The sequence below is a fragment of the Trachurus trachurus genome (assembly GCF_905171665.1).
Source record: "Trachurus trachurus genome assembly, chromosome: 14".
NCBI classification, from domain to species: Eukaryota; Metazoa; Chordata; class Actinopteri; order Carangiformes; family Carangidae; genus Trachurus; species Trachurus trachurus.
The window spans coordinates 21,361,204-21,378,673 of record NC_139903.1 but is presented as its reverse complement, the minus strand read 5'-3'; the positions used below and the strand labels follow the sequence as shown (position 1 = coordinate 21,378,673).

General features: G+C 40.6%; 1 protein-coding gene across 4 annotated transcripts; it reads right to left on the bottom strand.

The window, feature by feature from the left end:
• Positions 1–2,187: 2,187 nt before the first annotated feature.
• Positions 2,188–14,923, bottom strand: LOC310996988 (dual specificity protein kinase CLK4-like). 4 transcript variants are annotated; one of them, XM_083986552.1, is made up of 14 exons: positions 14,669–14,923; positions 9,250–9,292; positions 8,629–8,775; positions 7,934–8,028; positions 7,330–7,483; positions 6,874–6,940; positions 6,681–6,794; positions 6,423–6,589; positions 4,780–4,871; positions 4,564–4,684; positions 4,365–4,447; positions 4,185–4,264; positions 2,820–2,910; positions 2,188–2,735 (listed from the first exon to the last, which is right to left on the bottom strand). In XM_083986552.1, the coding sequence occupies exons 3-14, from the start codon at positions 8,663–8,665 to the stop codon at positions 2,580–2,582; spliced, it is 1,257 nt and encodes a 418-aa protein (XP_083842678.1). In that variant the 5' UTR covers positions 8,666–8,775; positions 9,250–9,292; positions 14,669–14,923; the 3' UTR covers positions 2,188–2,579. The 4 variants fall into 4 exon arrangements, with proteins under 4 accessions (XP_083842678.1, XP_083842681.1, XP_083842680.1 ...); XM_083986555.1 differs by having other exon boundaries at positions 2,188–2,732; XM_083986554.1 differs by lacking the exon at positions 9,250–9,292 and having other exon boundaries at positions 8,629–8,743; positions 14,669–14,722.
• Positions 14,924–17,470: the final 2,547 nt, after the last annotated feature.

The window sequence follows — 17,470 nt, the reverse complement described above, 5'->3', positions numbered from 1 at the left end:
GGAACATCCAGGTTTAGAAGAGCTAATTTTTAGCCACAGGCTTGGTGTGAGCATTGTGTTGGTTTGCTGGTCGGACCACCTCTGTGGTTTGGACTGAAACATCTCAGCAACTATAGGATATGCTATTTAATCCTGTACAGATCTTCATATGATAACACTAACAGCCTTAGTGATTTTGATTCTCAGATTTTTCAAAAGTTCTATTTTGTCAACTCTTTTGATTTGTGACAAATTAACAGAAAAATTCCCATCAACCTCAGATATGCTCAATGCTTCGTGCTCATTCTCAAAACCAACTACAGTAGCTGTACTGTTCTTGCCAAGAACTGGACCTAAATGAAATGACCTGCTCAGTGGTGAGATCCACGTCTCACTGATGCTCACTGTGTTGAGTCACACGAGTACGGGACTCATTACTGTGACATCAGTGCAGTAAAATTCACAGATCAGCTGCTCAACTCCCAGAGAGACCCCTGGAGGGGTCAGAGGTCAGTGGCAGCAGGAGGCAGGAAGTTCAACGGCCCAGTTTCACAGGCCTCAACATGCGCCACTGAGTCACAGTCCACGGTGGTTTTAGGGCTTTTACTAATTCAATGCAGACTCAGTTGCAGTGCAGCTCAATGAGAAACCCATTAGAAGGAAGGCTGCAGTGCTGAAACAGAAAGATAATTAGATTACTGAAACTCAATTGATAAGTTAAAGTTGTAATGACGTTATGTATTCAATATACATAGGCTACTGCGTCTTGTTTAAAGTATTAAGAAGTGGCTTCTGCAACATTTCCCTAAATATTGTGATCCACCACAGATTTTACAGCCCAATAAATCACAGATTTGTTTATGCGATGTCTCCTCCGAGTCGAGTAAACTGGAGAGGGACGGATCACAAACAACACACAGCAAAGGTCATGAGACAGACTGGAACCCACGACATTACACACAAATTATGGGCCCCGGCCGTCAGACTCTTTGTTTAATGCAGCTTTATTACATCCACGTGATTTAGCAGCTTTAGGCTGATGTCTCCCGGATAGCAGACGAGCCGCTGTTTATCTGTAATATTTTATAGCTGGATAACTATTCAGTCATGGAAACTTCCTTGGCTGCTTGACTCTGGATAAATATCTCCTGCTTTACGTGTCAGCAGTCTGAATCAACAGAGCACTTAAATCAGTCGATGTCAGGGATTTCCAGGTGAGATGGCCGACGTTTACTTCAGCATGACAGACGGTGATGTCGACATGAAGTCTCATCAGCCCGGCTGGAAACAGAACCACTTTACCTTTTAGTTGTTTTGCCATTATTTTGTACCATAGTGCAACATATCCTTATTTATTTCATTTCTGGTTTTGTACAAGACTTATTTTTGTAGTTTTGTCCATCGCTTCCTAGAGCTTGTTTTTGTCTTGATTGTTAATATTAATGTTCAGTTGGTGTTTGATCCTTAGTTAATACAAAACATTATGTCAAATAAATAAAAAACAATATAACTGAAACGTAATATTTAGGGCTGTAAAAGTCAATGTGATGATAACACGTTCAAACGAACTCCTTGTTGTCATTAAAGCAGAAGTAAGCGGAATGTTTGTGTTAATATAAGTCTTAAATAGTTATATCTTCCGACGGCAATCACTTACATAGAGTGTTTGGTCTGAAACACGGGTCTGTCAGTCACTCTGCTCTGCTGTAAGCAGAGGAGAAAACTTTCCTTGTATCCTACAACCTTTATCCAATGAGGAGAGAGAACGGCATAAAGGGGCGGTCCTCTCTGTGTGTGCAGCCAAGGGATGCGCGTGAATGTGGTGACGTAGGGACGAGGGCGGGGACTGCTAACTCCATCGGCTGACAGGAAGTTAGCCAAAACGACCAGATCGCTTACTTCTGCTTTAAGTTTTTGAGGTGCGATTTTGATCTTTGACCCGACCCATAGTTTGAATTAAAGTTGCAAACAAAACCAACAGTTGCCACTCAGACTGAGCCGTTGTGTTATTGTTTGAGCATATTTCTTAATGACAAATGCAATGAGGCCTTTGAGAGTCTCTGGACAGTATTTGTCATTGTTATCGGTCTAATAGTGTCCTAATTTATACACTAATCTGACTTGTCAACCAGTGATGATGTTTGAGCAGAAATAATTCACTATATTTCATTTCATTTCATTTTCATTTATTTGTTTATTTGTAAAGGGACTCTGCATATTCATGAACATACAATGTGTAAATACACCAGATTTAGCTCTAGGCTAATTTCCATCCGTATATATTACGGATACTTCTTTCGGATACTACTATATAAATCATAATTTAGACACAACAAAATTATTCATGTTTATTAACAAACTGACACAAAGGACATGGACAAGGAATTGCTCTGCATTAGAAATTACTTTGTACAATGGCATGCAGGAACAGGAATGCTCTCCACAACTGATTAAGGCTGAAAATGTCAATGACAATCAACTAAACAATCACACAGTCAGAAAATAATAGGCTTAGTGATCACAATGCTAAAATGACAGCCTGAGGTAGATGCTGAATATGTTTGTGTGCATGTGTGTGTGTGTGTGTGTGTGCGTGCGCGTTAACTGCGCCAGTGTGTCTGTGTCCTCAGTGGGCTGAAGAACGGGTGCCACAGCGCCTCCTCCAGAGTGATCCTCCTGCAGACGTCGTACTCCAACATGCAGCTGAGCAGGTCAAAGAGCTGCCGCTCATCCTCGCTCTCCCTCTGCATGTACTGCTAAGAGACACACATGACTGTCACTTCCTGTCACTTTCTCATGCCCTAAGCTGATTGGTTGATAATGACCAGGGTGTGGCGTACCTTCAGCGGTTTGCAGTGTGTCCTGATGTAATCATCGGGGGAGCTCTGCTCGTCCCAGTTCAGACGCTCGTTGTGTACATAATGCTGCTTCCTACACACAACACAGACATAAAGCCAGTTTCAACTGATTTTTCACATTATAATCCTTCAAACACACACCAGACAACATAACATATATTTACAATTGTGAGTAAGGAGGCTCTGATCAGGAGGGGTAATATAATGATATATCTGAGGATTATTTAGACAGATGATCAGACAAGCCTCATTTTAGAACACATCCCCAATCATCTAGTCACTAGTGTGTAGCCAGTTAGCAGACACCGAGGTTGACCTAGACACTTTGGCCCAGTTCCAATCCGAAGACTCGAGCCCTGAACCCTCACTGACTTAAGTGACGTCAGCTGTAAGTGACAGAGTGTGAGAGTCTGTGAGGGTCCAGATGCTGTAAACATGAATGGAACAGCACTTACTCACTCTCACGACATGTTCCCTTGACAATAAAATGTTGTTGACTCTGCTCTTGGACCGATAATTAACGTACTTGACGGAGTCAAAACAAAATGTTCCTGGATCAGATCTGATCAAATCATCATCAATAATCACAAACTGCACACGTTAATACTGACAGTAAACTTCTTCTTTTCTTTTTCTTTCTTTCTTTTTTTTGGCTCCTGTCCATTAACAATAAAGAGACCGGTGGAACTTTTTTTTTTTTTCTTTTAAAGGTGCAATATGTAAGAATGTGGCCAAAAACGGTTACTGCAGTCAAATTCAAAACACAGCGATCTCGTTTTTTCTCCCAGCCGTAGCGGCAGCTCAGTGGACCAGACCGGAGGCTGAAATGCCACTGACGGCGCCGTGACTGGGAGAGAGGGCTAGGTGGCGCAACATGTAAACACGGAAATTCAAAACATAAACATGATTTGCAGTCTGCAAAAAAAGATTTTTAATGCAAATACTCTGGCTGTACTATTGTTGTTGGTAAGTTCATCATGTTATATGAACATTATTCCTGAGTCTCTGTGACATATTAGGAGGATTTTATGGCCAGTTGCTTTAGATTTCTTACATACTGTACCTTTTAAACACTTGCGTTCCGACGGCATCCCATGTGTTTGACTTCACAACGCTATGAACTGTGGGTAATTTGCTTACCCAAAGTCAGCATCGGTGCTGACTTACGGTAAGGGGGCAGAAAGGGCACATTCACTGACTCACTGACTTGATGATCTGACAATGGAACAGCCCTCACACACTCACGGACTTCCCGTGAACGTGCCTCTAAGTCAGTGAGCCCGTGAGGGGTCGGATTGGAATTGGGCCTTTATGTGTGTGTGTGTGTGTGTGTGTGTGTGTGGTTACCTTGTCTGTCTCAGCAGGTGTGGGGGAATCGGTCCCAAGACTTTCTCCATCATGGCCAAATGTTCTTTACTGTTGTGAGTCTGAAACAGACAGAGAGGTCTCATTGCTCACTGCTGTTTTTCTATAAAGTGTATACATGTGTGTGTAGGTGTGTGTGTGTGTGTGTGTGTGTGTGTATACCGGGAAGAGAGTTTGTCCCCGGTAAAACTCCACGAGAACGCAGCCCAGACTCCAAACATCACATGACTGGTTCCATCCCAAATCTGAGCACAGACGCACAGTTAAAACAAAAAAACAAAACAAAAACCAAGGCTTAACACCAACACACAGGTCAACTCCAGCCAGTTTGGGGTTTTCAAGAGAAAGAGAGTGCGTGTACCCAGTATGACTTCTGGAGCTCGGTAGTGCCGTGTCGACACCAGAGATTCATGGTGTTCATGGTCGAATGTAGCCGTGCCAAAATCCACCACCTTCACATCCAGACTCGTCAGTTTCCTCTCCTTAAACACAAACACACACACACACACACTCCTAAGCATCCTATACTATTTGGTAAATATTTTATAGTAGTTGGTATTTCATATGAGTTTGTTACCGTCTCATCATTGAGCGCGTCGCAATCAGATGACACAAACAGGATGTTCTCTGGCTTCAGGTCTGTGTGTGTCAGCTTGTTACGATGCAGGACTGGAAAACACAAACACACCAAAAACACACGCACACACACACACACACACACACACACACACACACACACACACACACACACACACACACACACACACACACACACACACACACACACACACACACACACACACACACACACACACACACACACATATTACTATTATACAACTATATATAGGCCTAACTATAAAAGCTTCTCCCTCAACTTGTGAACATGGTTTTTGAACAATGAACATTGTCACCATTGGTCATAATGTTATATTCATTAAAGCAGATATCAGCTTCACGGCCGTTTCGGCTAATGCTGCGTTCAAGGCAGGCTTTTGAAACCGTAAGTTACAGCTTCAAGTCACAACTACGACTTGGTAGCGTTCCAGGTAACCCGTAGCTCGTGTTTTTACCATCCTGTTGTCTGTGAAAGTTCCCTATAACGGCCACTCGTAACTTCCGACCCGTGAACTCGTACCAGATCGAACTGGTATGACTTCACAGGAAGGAAAAACACAAAGTACGAGTTTCTTTGAACGCACCATGAGTTAGCAGCCCCCGCCCTTGTCAGGCATCAATTGGTCCTCGTGCTACGTCACCACATTCACGCGCATCCCTTGGCTGCACACACAGCCCTTCATGCCGTTCTCTCTCCTCATTGGATAACACTTGTATCCCACAAGGAAAATTTTCTCCTCGGGTTACAGCAGAGCAGAGTGACGGAGAGACTCGTGTTTAGGCTGAAATACTTCATGTAAGTGATTGCTGACGGAAAATAGGACTATTTAGGACTTAAAACATTCCACTGATATCTGCTTTAACTTTAGTAGTGTTGTCTGTTGTATTTGGAACAAAATACTATTTTGTGTTACTGTTAGTATGATGGACCCCAGAGCTTCATGCACTACGACACAAGAAAACACATACCAAGACACAAAAACATCTTCATCGATTCTCAATAGCTGTGCTGCAAAAACTGACAACACAACAGAAGTGTTTCCTAGGGGACACAAAATAGTGACCAACAAGGCTAAAGACTTATGCTAAGCGAACACTGCATATTTGCAATATTATATTAATCATGTGACAATATGATAAACCAAACAATCTCACTTAATTTTCACACACCACTAACAGGTAGCCGTCTTCATAACTTCTACTGTCAAGAAACACTGAACGGAAGTGCCTCTGTCCCGTTCTTGTGTCATTGGAAACATCGCTGTTGTGAGTTGTTACAGCTATGTGTTGTCAAATTGATGAAGCTGTTTTCTGAATTCTATTACGTGTTTATGTCTTATTATGTTTAATTTAGTTGCAGAGCATTGAGCTTTCAGGGCCACCATATGTTTTACATGTTATTCATGTGTGAGATTGTAGTGTATATAATATGATGTGACAGTAGTCCCATTTTGAATTGTTTTTGGACTATCTGTCAGGAATTAGCAAATTGCTCTAATCTGGTGCAAAGCGTCTTATCTCAGTGAGATCATTCCTCAGTCCCTGAGGTCAGAGGTCACCAGGGGTTTAGGAAGTTGATATAGATTCACACACTGGACTCACAGCAGACGGCTCTGAAGATCTGGTAGGCCATGCGTCTGATCTCCTCCACGCTGAACGGCAGGAACTTGTTCTGCCGCAGGAAGTCGAAAGTGCTGAGGCCGAGCAGCTCGAACACGATGCAGATGTGACCGTTGTGGTCGAACCAGTCCAGCATCCTCACGCAGGCACTGGCAGGAGAGAGAGGAGATGATATAAAAATGGTATAAATGGTTATACTTTATAGTTGGAGTAGACTTATTCACGTTCTGCTATTCTCACAATCTGTTGTCGTCATCCAGATGGTTGATCTCCTCCAGCACTGCGATCTCAGACCTGGCCACTTCACGGAAAACCTCGATGTTCCTCACAATCTTCACGGCCACATGCTCGTCTCTGTTGACAGGTAAAGAGTTAACTGCACTGATGCAACAGTTCACTTCCATTCGGTTGACACTACGGCTAAACTGCTTACCTGTCTCTATCAACACACTCCACCACTTTCCCGAAGGCTCCTGCTCCCAGAGTAGACACCACTTCGTCTGTGGAAAAACACACAGACATTAATGAGGGTCATTGGTGTGGGCAGTAATGTACTGAAAGGTTTGTTCAGTGGTCAGTGCAAAAAAAAAGTTAACGTCACCACAACGTTATTGGTCAAAAGGACAGACAGGACAAACTTCTTTATTTTTATTATAAGATGACTGTTGAGCCCCAGCTGAACCCAGCCTAACTGTGTACTAAGGGTTTTAGTCCAAAGGTTCATTAGATGTAAGTGTAGTCCTGAGGTTTATCAGTGTGGTAATCTACTAGCATTTTTTTCTGCACCAACAATGAGGCAACACAAATACAGTAACTGTAAATGTGAAATCACTGGTGAAAAGTTGCCTTGGTGTTTGAAATTCAGACAAGAAAAGAAGGAGTTCATTACATCTCTCATTCATCATGAGGCCGATGTCGTAGACCAGGTGGCCCTCTTCGTCATCCTCACAGCTCCCTCCCTTCTGACCCTCATTCACTCCATCATCACCAGCACTGACAGTGCTGTCACCAAGAGAGGTGGACTCCAGGCGGAGCGATGTTTCCTTGGAGTGGATGAAGTGGAGGGATAAAAGATTGGAGGCGCAGAGGTCCACATATGGACAAGACAGTGCATAGGAAAGAAAGAGAGATATCTGATATCAGTGTCTGTTGGCTTATCACAAGAAAAGACAGTTTAAAGTTACAGTAGGTCACATCGTGAATGGAAAACCACTAAGAGGAGGGAGAAAAACTTGGGTCAAGGAGCCACATATTGAATCATATAAGAAACGTCTAGTAAGTAATAAACTTGTCATTACACACAAAGATGTAATCTTAGCTGCAGTACTTTTATAACTGTAATTAGATAGAGAATTCACCAAATATCAACATTAAAATAGTGAGATCACGTTTTATTTTTGAACTCAACAAGAATACTCGAAAATACTGAACGACCCAAATCAGAGAAGAGAGGGAGAAGGAGTAGGGGTCAAACAAGATAAAGACTATCGTACCGAGTTCTCAGTTTCTGGGGTGATGCAGGGGGTGTGCTGATTAAAGCTCCCTGACTTTTCCTCGGAGCGGAGGTCTATTTTAGGGTTGTCACCCTCTACCAACAGAAAGAAAAACAGAGAGGTGATTTATTGCAGTGTGAATACATTCAAATCAGTCGCTGTGAATACTTTCATCAGAAGAACCTACATCACAAGTAGAAATGTATGTGAAAACCACACACCCACAAATAAATTAAATCACACATACAAGTAATACAATTTGAATTAAAATTGTACTGTTACAATACAATAGTTACAATTTAATTGCGGAGCTCTTATGTTATTTTAATTTTTTTTATTCAAGTTCAAACAATCTGTTCAGAAGGGCTAATGTAAAATGTCTACTTTAAACACAGCTTCCTAAAAAAAAATAGTAATGAGTGTATGGTTTATTGTTAAAGCATAGAAATGGCCATTTTCTTACTCTTAGTATACTGTTATGCATACTGTAATTATTCACTTTAATTATCTCAGTTGTTTGTGATACTTTAAATTTTTGTGTTTTTTATGCCCTGGTTAAATTAATGTTTTGTCTGTTTTGAGTAGGCTAATTATCTGATAAAAAGCACTGAATCACGGCAAGTTGATGCTAATCAATAAAAATATCTAAAACAAGAGATTTGGTGCCATTAACATTATTGTATGAGTAACATTACCTCCTCTCCAGACACAGTCGTCGTCCTTAATTCCCATAGTGCTGCTGTTCACAGTGGGTTGTGTGATGATCCCACTCTGCTCCTTCTTTTCCGGCCTCTGGAGGTCTGATGATGACTGGACAAAAACACACAGGCAGAGGGGTTTAGCTGTGAGCCAGGTTTATCCTCTGTGGTTGCAGCGCTTATCTCAGACACTGACAGGTGCAATAGAGGTAAACTGTTGATTGAGCTAAAATAGTATTTTTCTAATGCCAGAAGAATTCTCTTTGTTAGCATTGACACTAACATGCAACCAGTAGAATTAGTTCAGCGTCTTCAGCATCATGTAAATTCAGATCGTGGAGAATCATCATGGTAACTGGGGTTAATCCCCAAGAGATCAACATCTCTAGTAAGAAATATCATGGAAATCAATCCAATAATAACTGAGGTATTTTGATTTAGACCACACGACTAACAGACTCTTATTTCCAAGTCCATCTTAATAAAGACACAGTTCTTGATTATATACACCTCTGTTAACAAGCTGTTAATGCTGGTGTAAGTAAAGTGGTTTTAAAATTAGCAGTATAACTTACGAGAACTGCTGCACTTGAACGAGAAGAGTAAAAGCTCAGAAACCCTCCGGTGTCTTCGTCTGTTTCCAGTTGCTCTTTTTCACTTTCTAAAAGAAGAATGTGTCATGTGTCATTTGGAAAAAGATATAAACAAAAACTGAAATGTCACGTTTTGAAACGTGCAGCAGCTTCACAGCTCGTTCTCTCTGCTCTGCCTGGTATTCAAACCCTCATTCCTCCACAGTCTTTGATGCACAGGGGGCAAAGGTTTCCCCCGTCTCCTCAGTGCCTGTAGCCCTCCTCTCTGTTTTCAAAGCTATACATAGTGTTAGGGCCCCTCCAACCTAAAAACCTATAGGTGTCTCTATCTCCTGGGCTTTCCCTGGCCTTTTTGGAGAAAGTGATAGTTTTGACCCCCCATCGAGCTTGGCAGCTTCCACAGGGGTGAGAAGACAACATGAAACTAATAGTCCCTGTGGAGAAATTAGGCTTTTAGAGCGGTCATTGGATCTGGCAGTAAGATAAACAAGGAGAGTGTTGCGTGTTTAACACAATTTTCAATTATATCAACACATATCACAAAGGAATGCACAAGTGCAGTCGGGAAACATTGGAGGTGTTGCTTGTATTACTGACAAAAACACATTTCAAGTCTACCAATATGCAGGGAAGGTAATACTGTACAAGACACTTGAGAAAGTCACCTGTAATTGTAGCAAATAGTAACAATAGTAAAAAAGCTAAATTACATTATATGTAGCCTACTTATGTACAGAAAAGTAAGTAATACCTTACTAATGAATTTCCCTTTGGGGATTAAGAAAGTAATTTGTATTCATAAAAAAAAGACAAGCTGGAGAGTCCACAGTCAGATGTGTATCCATTCTCCCCCAGAATGATGACTCCAACAACACAACACAGAATGATGAACACAAGAAAAAGGTCTGAAAGTAACAGCTAAAGGCTTAAAGGAATGCAGTTGACATCTCATGTTTTGCTCACGAGTCAGTCAACCATAAATCAGGGTTGCATGGACTCTGATGTCCTGCCATCGATACCACGGAGGAAGCTGCTCTCCAAAAAATGTGTGAAGTTTGCAAATTAGCAGCCGAACTCTCCACAACACTACAGGGAAGTGATTTAATGTACTGAGACTAAAACTGAACTGTTTGGGAAGAACATGCAGCCCTGCTTACAGTGTAGAAAACACCATACCTTCAGTGGAGGAATACTTTGATCTAGGGCCAAAAAAAAGGCCTCTGAGCCTGGATGGTTCCACATCGTGGAACTAGTTATAAACATCCAAGAGGTGGAGAATGAAATTCATTTTGTGTTCTGTCTGTGTCTGTGTCCTTTCTATGACTTTATAAGACAAAAAATGTTTAGTAAGGATGATCCAAATAACAATCTTGGACGATGCTGAGAAGCTAAAACATCTTTTTCAGTTGAATCATTTGCATTTTCTTTATTTCTTGAAAAGGTTTTGGCAAAGAGATGAAAAGCCATTACTGCCAGTACTGAAAGTAATCTTAAATTGTTTATTTATGTGTCACACTTGTGTGGCAGGTAATACCAACAGGAAGGACTGTCTAATTTCTTTGTATTTGTCATTAAATGTGTCTTGTAATCCCATACGGGCCACATTCATTCATATAAAAATATCTTACAGGATAACGTCAAGATATTCAACCACTTACACTTTCCATAGACACAGTGAATGGTTATTTAATTGCCTGTGTAATATTATCTTGAGCACATTGTGTTTGTCTGTGCCTCTGACGTACATGAAGATCGGATCACATTTTAATGTAGAAAACAAGGTCACTGCAAAGGTCACATACTTTTTCTTGCCACTGTATCTTAAGAGCCTATTTCCAGACTTTAGTACTCCAGTACTTTCTTCCAACAGCTGGGCAGTTTGTGGGATTGGCTCAAAATAAACAAGTGTGACCATGTTCATGGCCTTGAAGGAACATACCATCCAGTACAATGATGGGGCTCAAGGATATGGTTTTAACACTCCTTGGACAATGATGGATGAGCCACAACAGTCTGGATACACACAAAATACTTGTTAGTAAAACTAGATAATGATTTTTGTTGGCTGATTGGTTGGTAAGTTGGCCTGACAACAAAAAGTACTTTTAATATTATCTTTAAATTCAAGAGGCTAAATCAGATTTTCTATCGATGATTGACATCATGACAACAGCACGTCCACAACCTCACAGCCTGCAGTATCAAATGCAATGACACACGGATTGGTCGCATTCACTTGACCGTGGCCATCACCCTTGTCGATGCCTCTACTGTATCTCAGCGCAAACGAAAAACCTCTCGCTGTCCCCCTACCACAAATAGCAGACATGCCATTCACAGCAGGGGAAAATGGAGGAGGTGTCTCTCTCCCTTCGTCTTATTTCTTACTCATCTTTTCATCACCTCCTCCTCTATCTTTGCTCTATGCCAACACTTTTGCTTTGTTCTTTTAACCTTGCAACGAGTGAGATGTCAGTACAACAAATATTCCAATGTCTACGCATTTTTTCATATGGAGAAATTAAAAAAGCTCCAGTCTTTTATTCCACAGGAACAAAATTAGTAAATCTAAAAAGCTCGAAAAAAAATCAAGCAAGTAAATAAAAAAGGTGTACTTTCAAAAATACTATACCTTATTGTACCTTCATATAACTAACTGTAAATGACTCAAATTGTAAATGAAAAATACCCAAGATGTGTTTAAACACATAGTTACACTATACGATTTTTTAGATACTTTTACCATCCAGTTGGTATACTTTCAGTAGATTTACTAGTGACTCCTCTGCAGTTTGGTATATATAGATTTTGCTTAGACTATCAGGATATAGATAAGCACCACCACGTAGAATATAAACTAAAAAACCAAAGATGTATTGTGAGTACACCCTGAGAGGATCACATCTGTGAAGAAACACACCTCTCACACACCTATTAAATGTACAGATCTTTAAGTAGAGACAAATCAAATATAAACTAAACACATATACATAAACTATGTATTTACATGTTTTGGTTGCCTGGCCTATAACATGCCAGGGGACTTTGCTTTTTATAGCCAACAATGTGAGGGAGTGTTTGCCGTTCCAGAGCAGGGTTCTCCTTCCCCCTCCCCATCAGAAATAGCTCTTTCTGCACGCCGCCTTCCACAGCGTCTGATCGACTGCGCTAAGGATGACTCAATCCTGCCGACAGTTGCCACTCACTTAAGATCCCTCCAACACTCACTCTTGACAGGCCACTGCCAGAAGTGTAGAGAGGGTTTCACTCTTTAATGCACACAACAAGGTACTATATGAGTGGAGTCAGGAGGCCAATTCCCACTGCAGCCAGTGGCAGGTCTTGATACATCCACTTTATACAAAATGCTGTCAAAACTTCACTGGTGTCTTTCTTAGACTTTCCTCTGTTTTTCTAAAGATCTTCAATATTTTAGTAAACTTCTGTGTGGTGTCCCACAGGAATCACTTCTTGGGCCCTTTGAGTTTAAATGAAATATAAAACAAACTTTTTCAAAATGACTTAAGTTGCTGATTGTATCTACAAAACTAAACATCTATTCTGATCTGTCCATTAGTGATGGAGACAGTGACAGAACTGTAAGCGTGGTGACTGTAAAACGCTTTACATCCTCTGTAAATTAAATGCCAAAATTCATTGTTTGTAATCTTGTCATATGACACCTTAATCAGAAGGACATACTTTATCTATCTATGCCTTTCAAATAGTATGAACAGTAGAAATTTCTGACCTGATAACTCAGGTTCAGGTTTAGTGGCGCTCCAGTTAGGGTTAAGGAATCTTTGTTTTAGAAAGACTACACTGTTGTAGCTCCTCAAATGTTTTTTGTAGGCTATACTGTAAGATCAACGTCTTCGTCAGGATCGTGATGAAGACCTATGTGGATGAAGATGTAAACATTTGTGTATGAAGATCTAAACATTTGAGGAGCTACAACAGTGTGCAGACTTCTCCCTTTTTTCTAAAAGTCTGTTTGTTTATTTGTTTGTTAGTCCTGCACCTGTAATACTTTGGACGTGTGTGCTCTATCCTACTATTAAGTAATTGTTACCATGGTAAAAAGAAGCATTACTTGGTTTAAGGTAAAGAAACAATAACTGTGATCATGATGAAAAGGAAGAAATGTTGATTGTCAGTATAAAGTATAAAACAGGAAGTCTGACATTCCTCTGTCTGCTGACTTGCTTCTTAACAATACAACACTATTAACTCCTCTGCCTCTCCTGATGGACGGACGGTAATTTTCTTGTACCTCATCCTGTACTCATGGCAACAAAATTCAATGCCTGGATTTTTCCTATATCTGCAGAATTTTTTGAAACAATTTTGGTAGAAATCTGGCACTTGCTTCTCATATATCACCTGCAAAATAACCTTTTTTTTTGTCTTACTCAGTGATTTCTTTTATAATAGTTTAGTCAACTTGCAGTTCCACTGAGGACAAGGTTTTCCTCTGGACCATTTTGCTCTTTCCGTGTAATTTCCAAGTAATACAGTTGGATTCAATCCCAATGGTTGACATAATAAATAAACAGAGCTAACTGAAGAGGATTAGCAGCGCTTATCTGTCTTATTTTAACAGTTCATACGATGTGGCTGTATGGAAATACACTTTGATTAAACAAGTCTGTAAACTGACCATCACACACTCTATCAATGCTAGCTATGCCTGCTCACCACACTGCATACTGCAGTGTGTTCATTCATGCAGCGAAGTAAGCAGACTAAGTCAGTTTTGAAATGAAGCGGTAACACATGAAGCTTTGCATCACTTGAGTTTCTGATTAACAGATAAAACCAGATTAGTTTCCAGTAACCACAGGGAATGAAATGTTGTTGCAATCTTAATACAATTAATGCATACAGTTTCTCTTGTTGTCTTTGTTGAAAATCAGCCCTGTTACTAAATGTAAATGTAAAAAAAACATTTTAGGCCAGCTCTACATGGTTAAAACGCAGACGTACCGCCAAGACAATGCCTTTAATAGACATGGTGGGTACACAGACATACAGTATTGCAGTAAATATAAGCTATGTCAGACAGTAGGAGCTCAACTTAAATATTTCCCAAAACTCTGATTAACAGGTGTTGATAAGACACTCAAAACATTTAAATTTAATGTCCAATTATCACTATGCATTAACACCTTCCTTTCTTTCTTTGTGTGTTTTTGATACAAATGCTATATATTTGATCACATTATTTTTAAAGAGTTTAGCTTGGGTTGTTTTACTGTATCAGTGCTCACAGTGGCAACTTCCTCTCTAGTTTCTGAATAGTAGCACAAAAAGTGAGTTGAAGGCTACTTTCATTTGATAATGTCACTTCCTTCTTGCAGGAACCAGACATGAGTCAAACCGTTGTTGAACCAAACAGAAACCTGCTGTTATTGTTGATCAGTGCAAGCAATCTTTCTGCCTACCTGTGTTATTGTTGAATCTGTGATGTTTCCTGCTGCTCAACTTTGCTCGTTCTGCGATATTTAGGTTCCTGCTGGTCACTTTGAGCAGTGTACCCTCCTCTTTTCCTCTTCTTCCACCTACACTAGCCCCCCCTCAGTGGGAACCTAAAACGCTTGTTGCCATGCTTGCATGGCTGCCAAACAAGGAGCCAGAAATGGTGTCCGAGGTGCAATCAAATATTATGACCCACAGAAAACCAAGACGTGGACATTCCTTCGTCCTTCTAAGCAGTAAAATACTAAGCCAGCAGCAGTGAAAAGAGACACGAGGAGCTGCTCCAGGCAGCCCTAACCCATGAACTGACCCTGCAGGAGCTCTTCTTTCATTACACAGGAGAAAACATCGTGTACTGTGTCCAGCCTGGAGCTGCAGTGCAGGATGATGCACGAGATTTTATGGGGAACTCCATGAATGATACTGGAAACCAAATACACATTCATCTCACACTGTTCTGCCTTGTAAACACACTGTTACATAACAGCTGGCTCCACAATACCAATTAATAAACTTAATTTATTAAGCACCTGTTTATAAATACATGCTGCTCAAACTACTTAACAACAGAGAAATTACATGCACCAACAGGAAAATGACATTAAAAAAAGTTGTTTACTTACCAATCTTAGCAAGAAAGGTGGTGATACATGGAGCTGGTTAACATGCAAATATGCAGTCAAAGACAAGGGTTCATGCTAATATAAATTGAAGGAAAGAAGATGGTCAGCTTGCTAACTACAACCCAAGAAAACAAGGGATGGAAGCGACAGAAGCACAACAAAAGTGTTGTTTCCACCCCTGCAGGTAGCCCGTTGTGTGTAAAGGAATGACGCTCTATGTTTAACTCCACTCAAACTTTCAACAGCTAATATGTTAATGCTGCCACGGAAGGTCCATATATCTTCTCCATGTTGTTGTTTCTATGTGATCACAAAAAGTCAACAAGCATTATACATGTTTTTCCCCCCTCTTATTATTGTAGCTCTGCATAGATAGTTTGGCTACCATACAGGACTACAATAGGCTACATTTGCTATGTTCATTGCACTGAAATGCAACAAGTAGCCTTTCTTTTCTTTTTTTCTGCTAACCACCTCACTTTGTCATTTTGTGTGTGACTATTTAGGTCACTGAGAGTTTATCAGAGATTTTTTTTTTCCATTTCTCAAATGTGTCTTATCTTGTTAGCTGTGCTGATAGTGAATATCAAAAGCGTTTTTTCCCCAAATGCAAGGCAAAGTTGTGTGTTGAATATGAATTACATAATGTTGTAGTTTCCACTGAGTGACTGAGAAGGGTAAATGTCCATAAACTAATATGATATATGATGTTGCTGTATGATTTCTACTGCACTGCTGCACACGCATCCTTCATTGTTTATTTGCTGTGACTCATGAAATATGACTGCTTCACATACTGTTCATGGAGCCACATTATGATATATTACACCTATAAAATATTTTACAGGTCATGATTTCGCTATAAAACATTTGAACGTACTTTCACAATGTGTAACAGAGCTAAATCTGACATTGAAGCTAAAATTACCATCAAAACACAGCAGCTCAATGAAACCCCTTGGTGGATGTGGCAGACAGAGAGACGCCTCACAAATCCTCATGCTAAATATTTCCTGCTTTTGTGAAATCAGCTGCCAAAGTCCTGCAGTTACATCAGTGCTGATGTACAGCAGTTTGAGTGGAGGGAAGCTGGAGGTGATGGCTCCTACACTACACAACCAATACCCTTAATCTGCAGCATTAATGAACTAGGCTACATGGCCGCTACGATGCAGATACGTCAGATATCTCCTCTGTGTGATCTGATAACCTTCTTAACTTGTGCTGTAATACAGAAGTTGAGAGGGAGAAAAAGGTTGTTTTGTGAGATTATGGGTTGTTCCAACTCTCTGTGCTATTTCTATTCCTACCTCCATGCCCCCCACCCGCCAAAATCCAAAAGAGGTACTTTTCTGTGAGTGGAGGTGGAGGGTTTATGACCATCTACATGACCAGATGTCCTTACTGGATGTCGTGACAGCGGGGGGGTGTGGAGACACGTTTTCCGAACACTGCCAAGGCTACATTTGACATTCAAGAAGACACTTTCCAGAAGACATAAAATGAGATGTTGATGAGAACTTGTGGTCAAATACAAGAGAGGCCTACTATCTGACCATTGACCTACAACTGACCCAGAGTGAGAGGGACGTGCTACTTTTCAGTCCTTTAACTCAGTCCTACTCAGGTGGGCAATTAGATGCAGAGCCCGCAAGAATCGCTTATATTCACCTGAGGAATGTAACTCCGTTAGTGTCCAACAGTGTTATTGGTCAAATTAGCTTATTTTGCTTTGGAGGTGAGATCAACTAAATCATATTGGCCATGCTGCCTGTAAATAATAATAGGGTGGGAGGACAACCCATATGCTTCAATATAAATAAGGACATTCTGACGGAGCAGCCATATGAACACAAACACACAGATGCATGGCCACAAACACAGTGAGGGTGATTCAAAGAAAAAAAAAAGATGAAAAGACTGAAGACTGTTTGATGAAACTTCGAGAGATTCCAGTTGTAATTGATGTATGAAGTCACTTGAGGGTGCTGTGGTTGGACTAGAGGAGTGGCCAGGTCATTTTTTCTTGATAGGGACAGAGACTGATGGCGTGCAGTTAGAAATATTTCCATGCATGTGATTTATTACAGACATGCAGCTAAAGTGAAGAGGAGAGCAGGCCACAGATTTAATTTAGTGGAGAGC

Coding starts and splice junctions, on each gene's coding strand:
- LOC310996988 (XM_083986552.1), bottom strand. CDS start 8,665: ATGGGAATTAAGGACGACGACTGTGTCTGGAGAGGAG. Junction 6,590..6,680: donor CTGGATGACGACAACAGATT/GTGAGAATAGCA, acceptor CTCTCCTGCCAG/TGCCTGCGTGAGGATGCTGG. Junction 4,448..4,563: donor AGCTCCAGAAGTCATACTGG/GTACACGCACTC, acceptor GTCTGTGCTCAG/ATTTGGGATGGAACCAGTCA.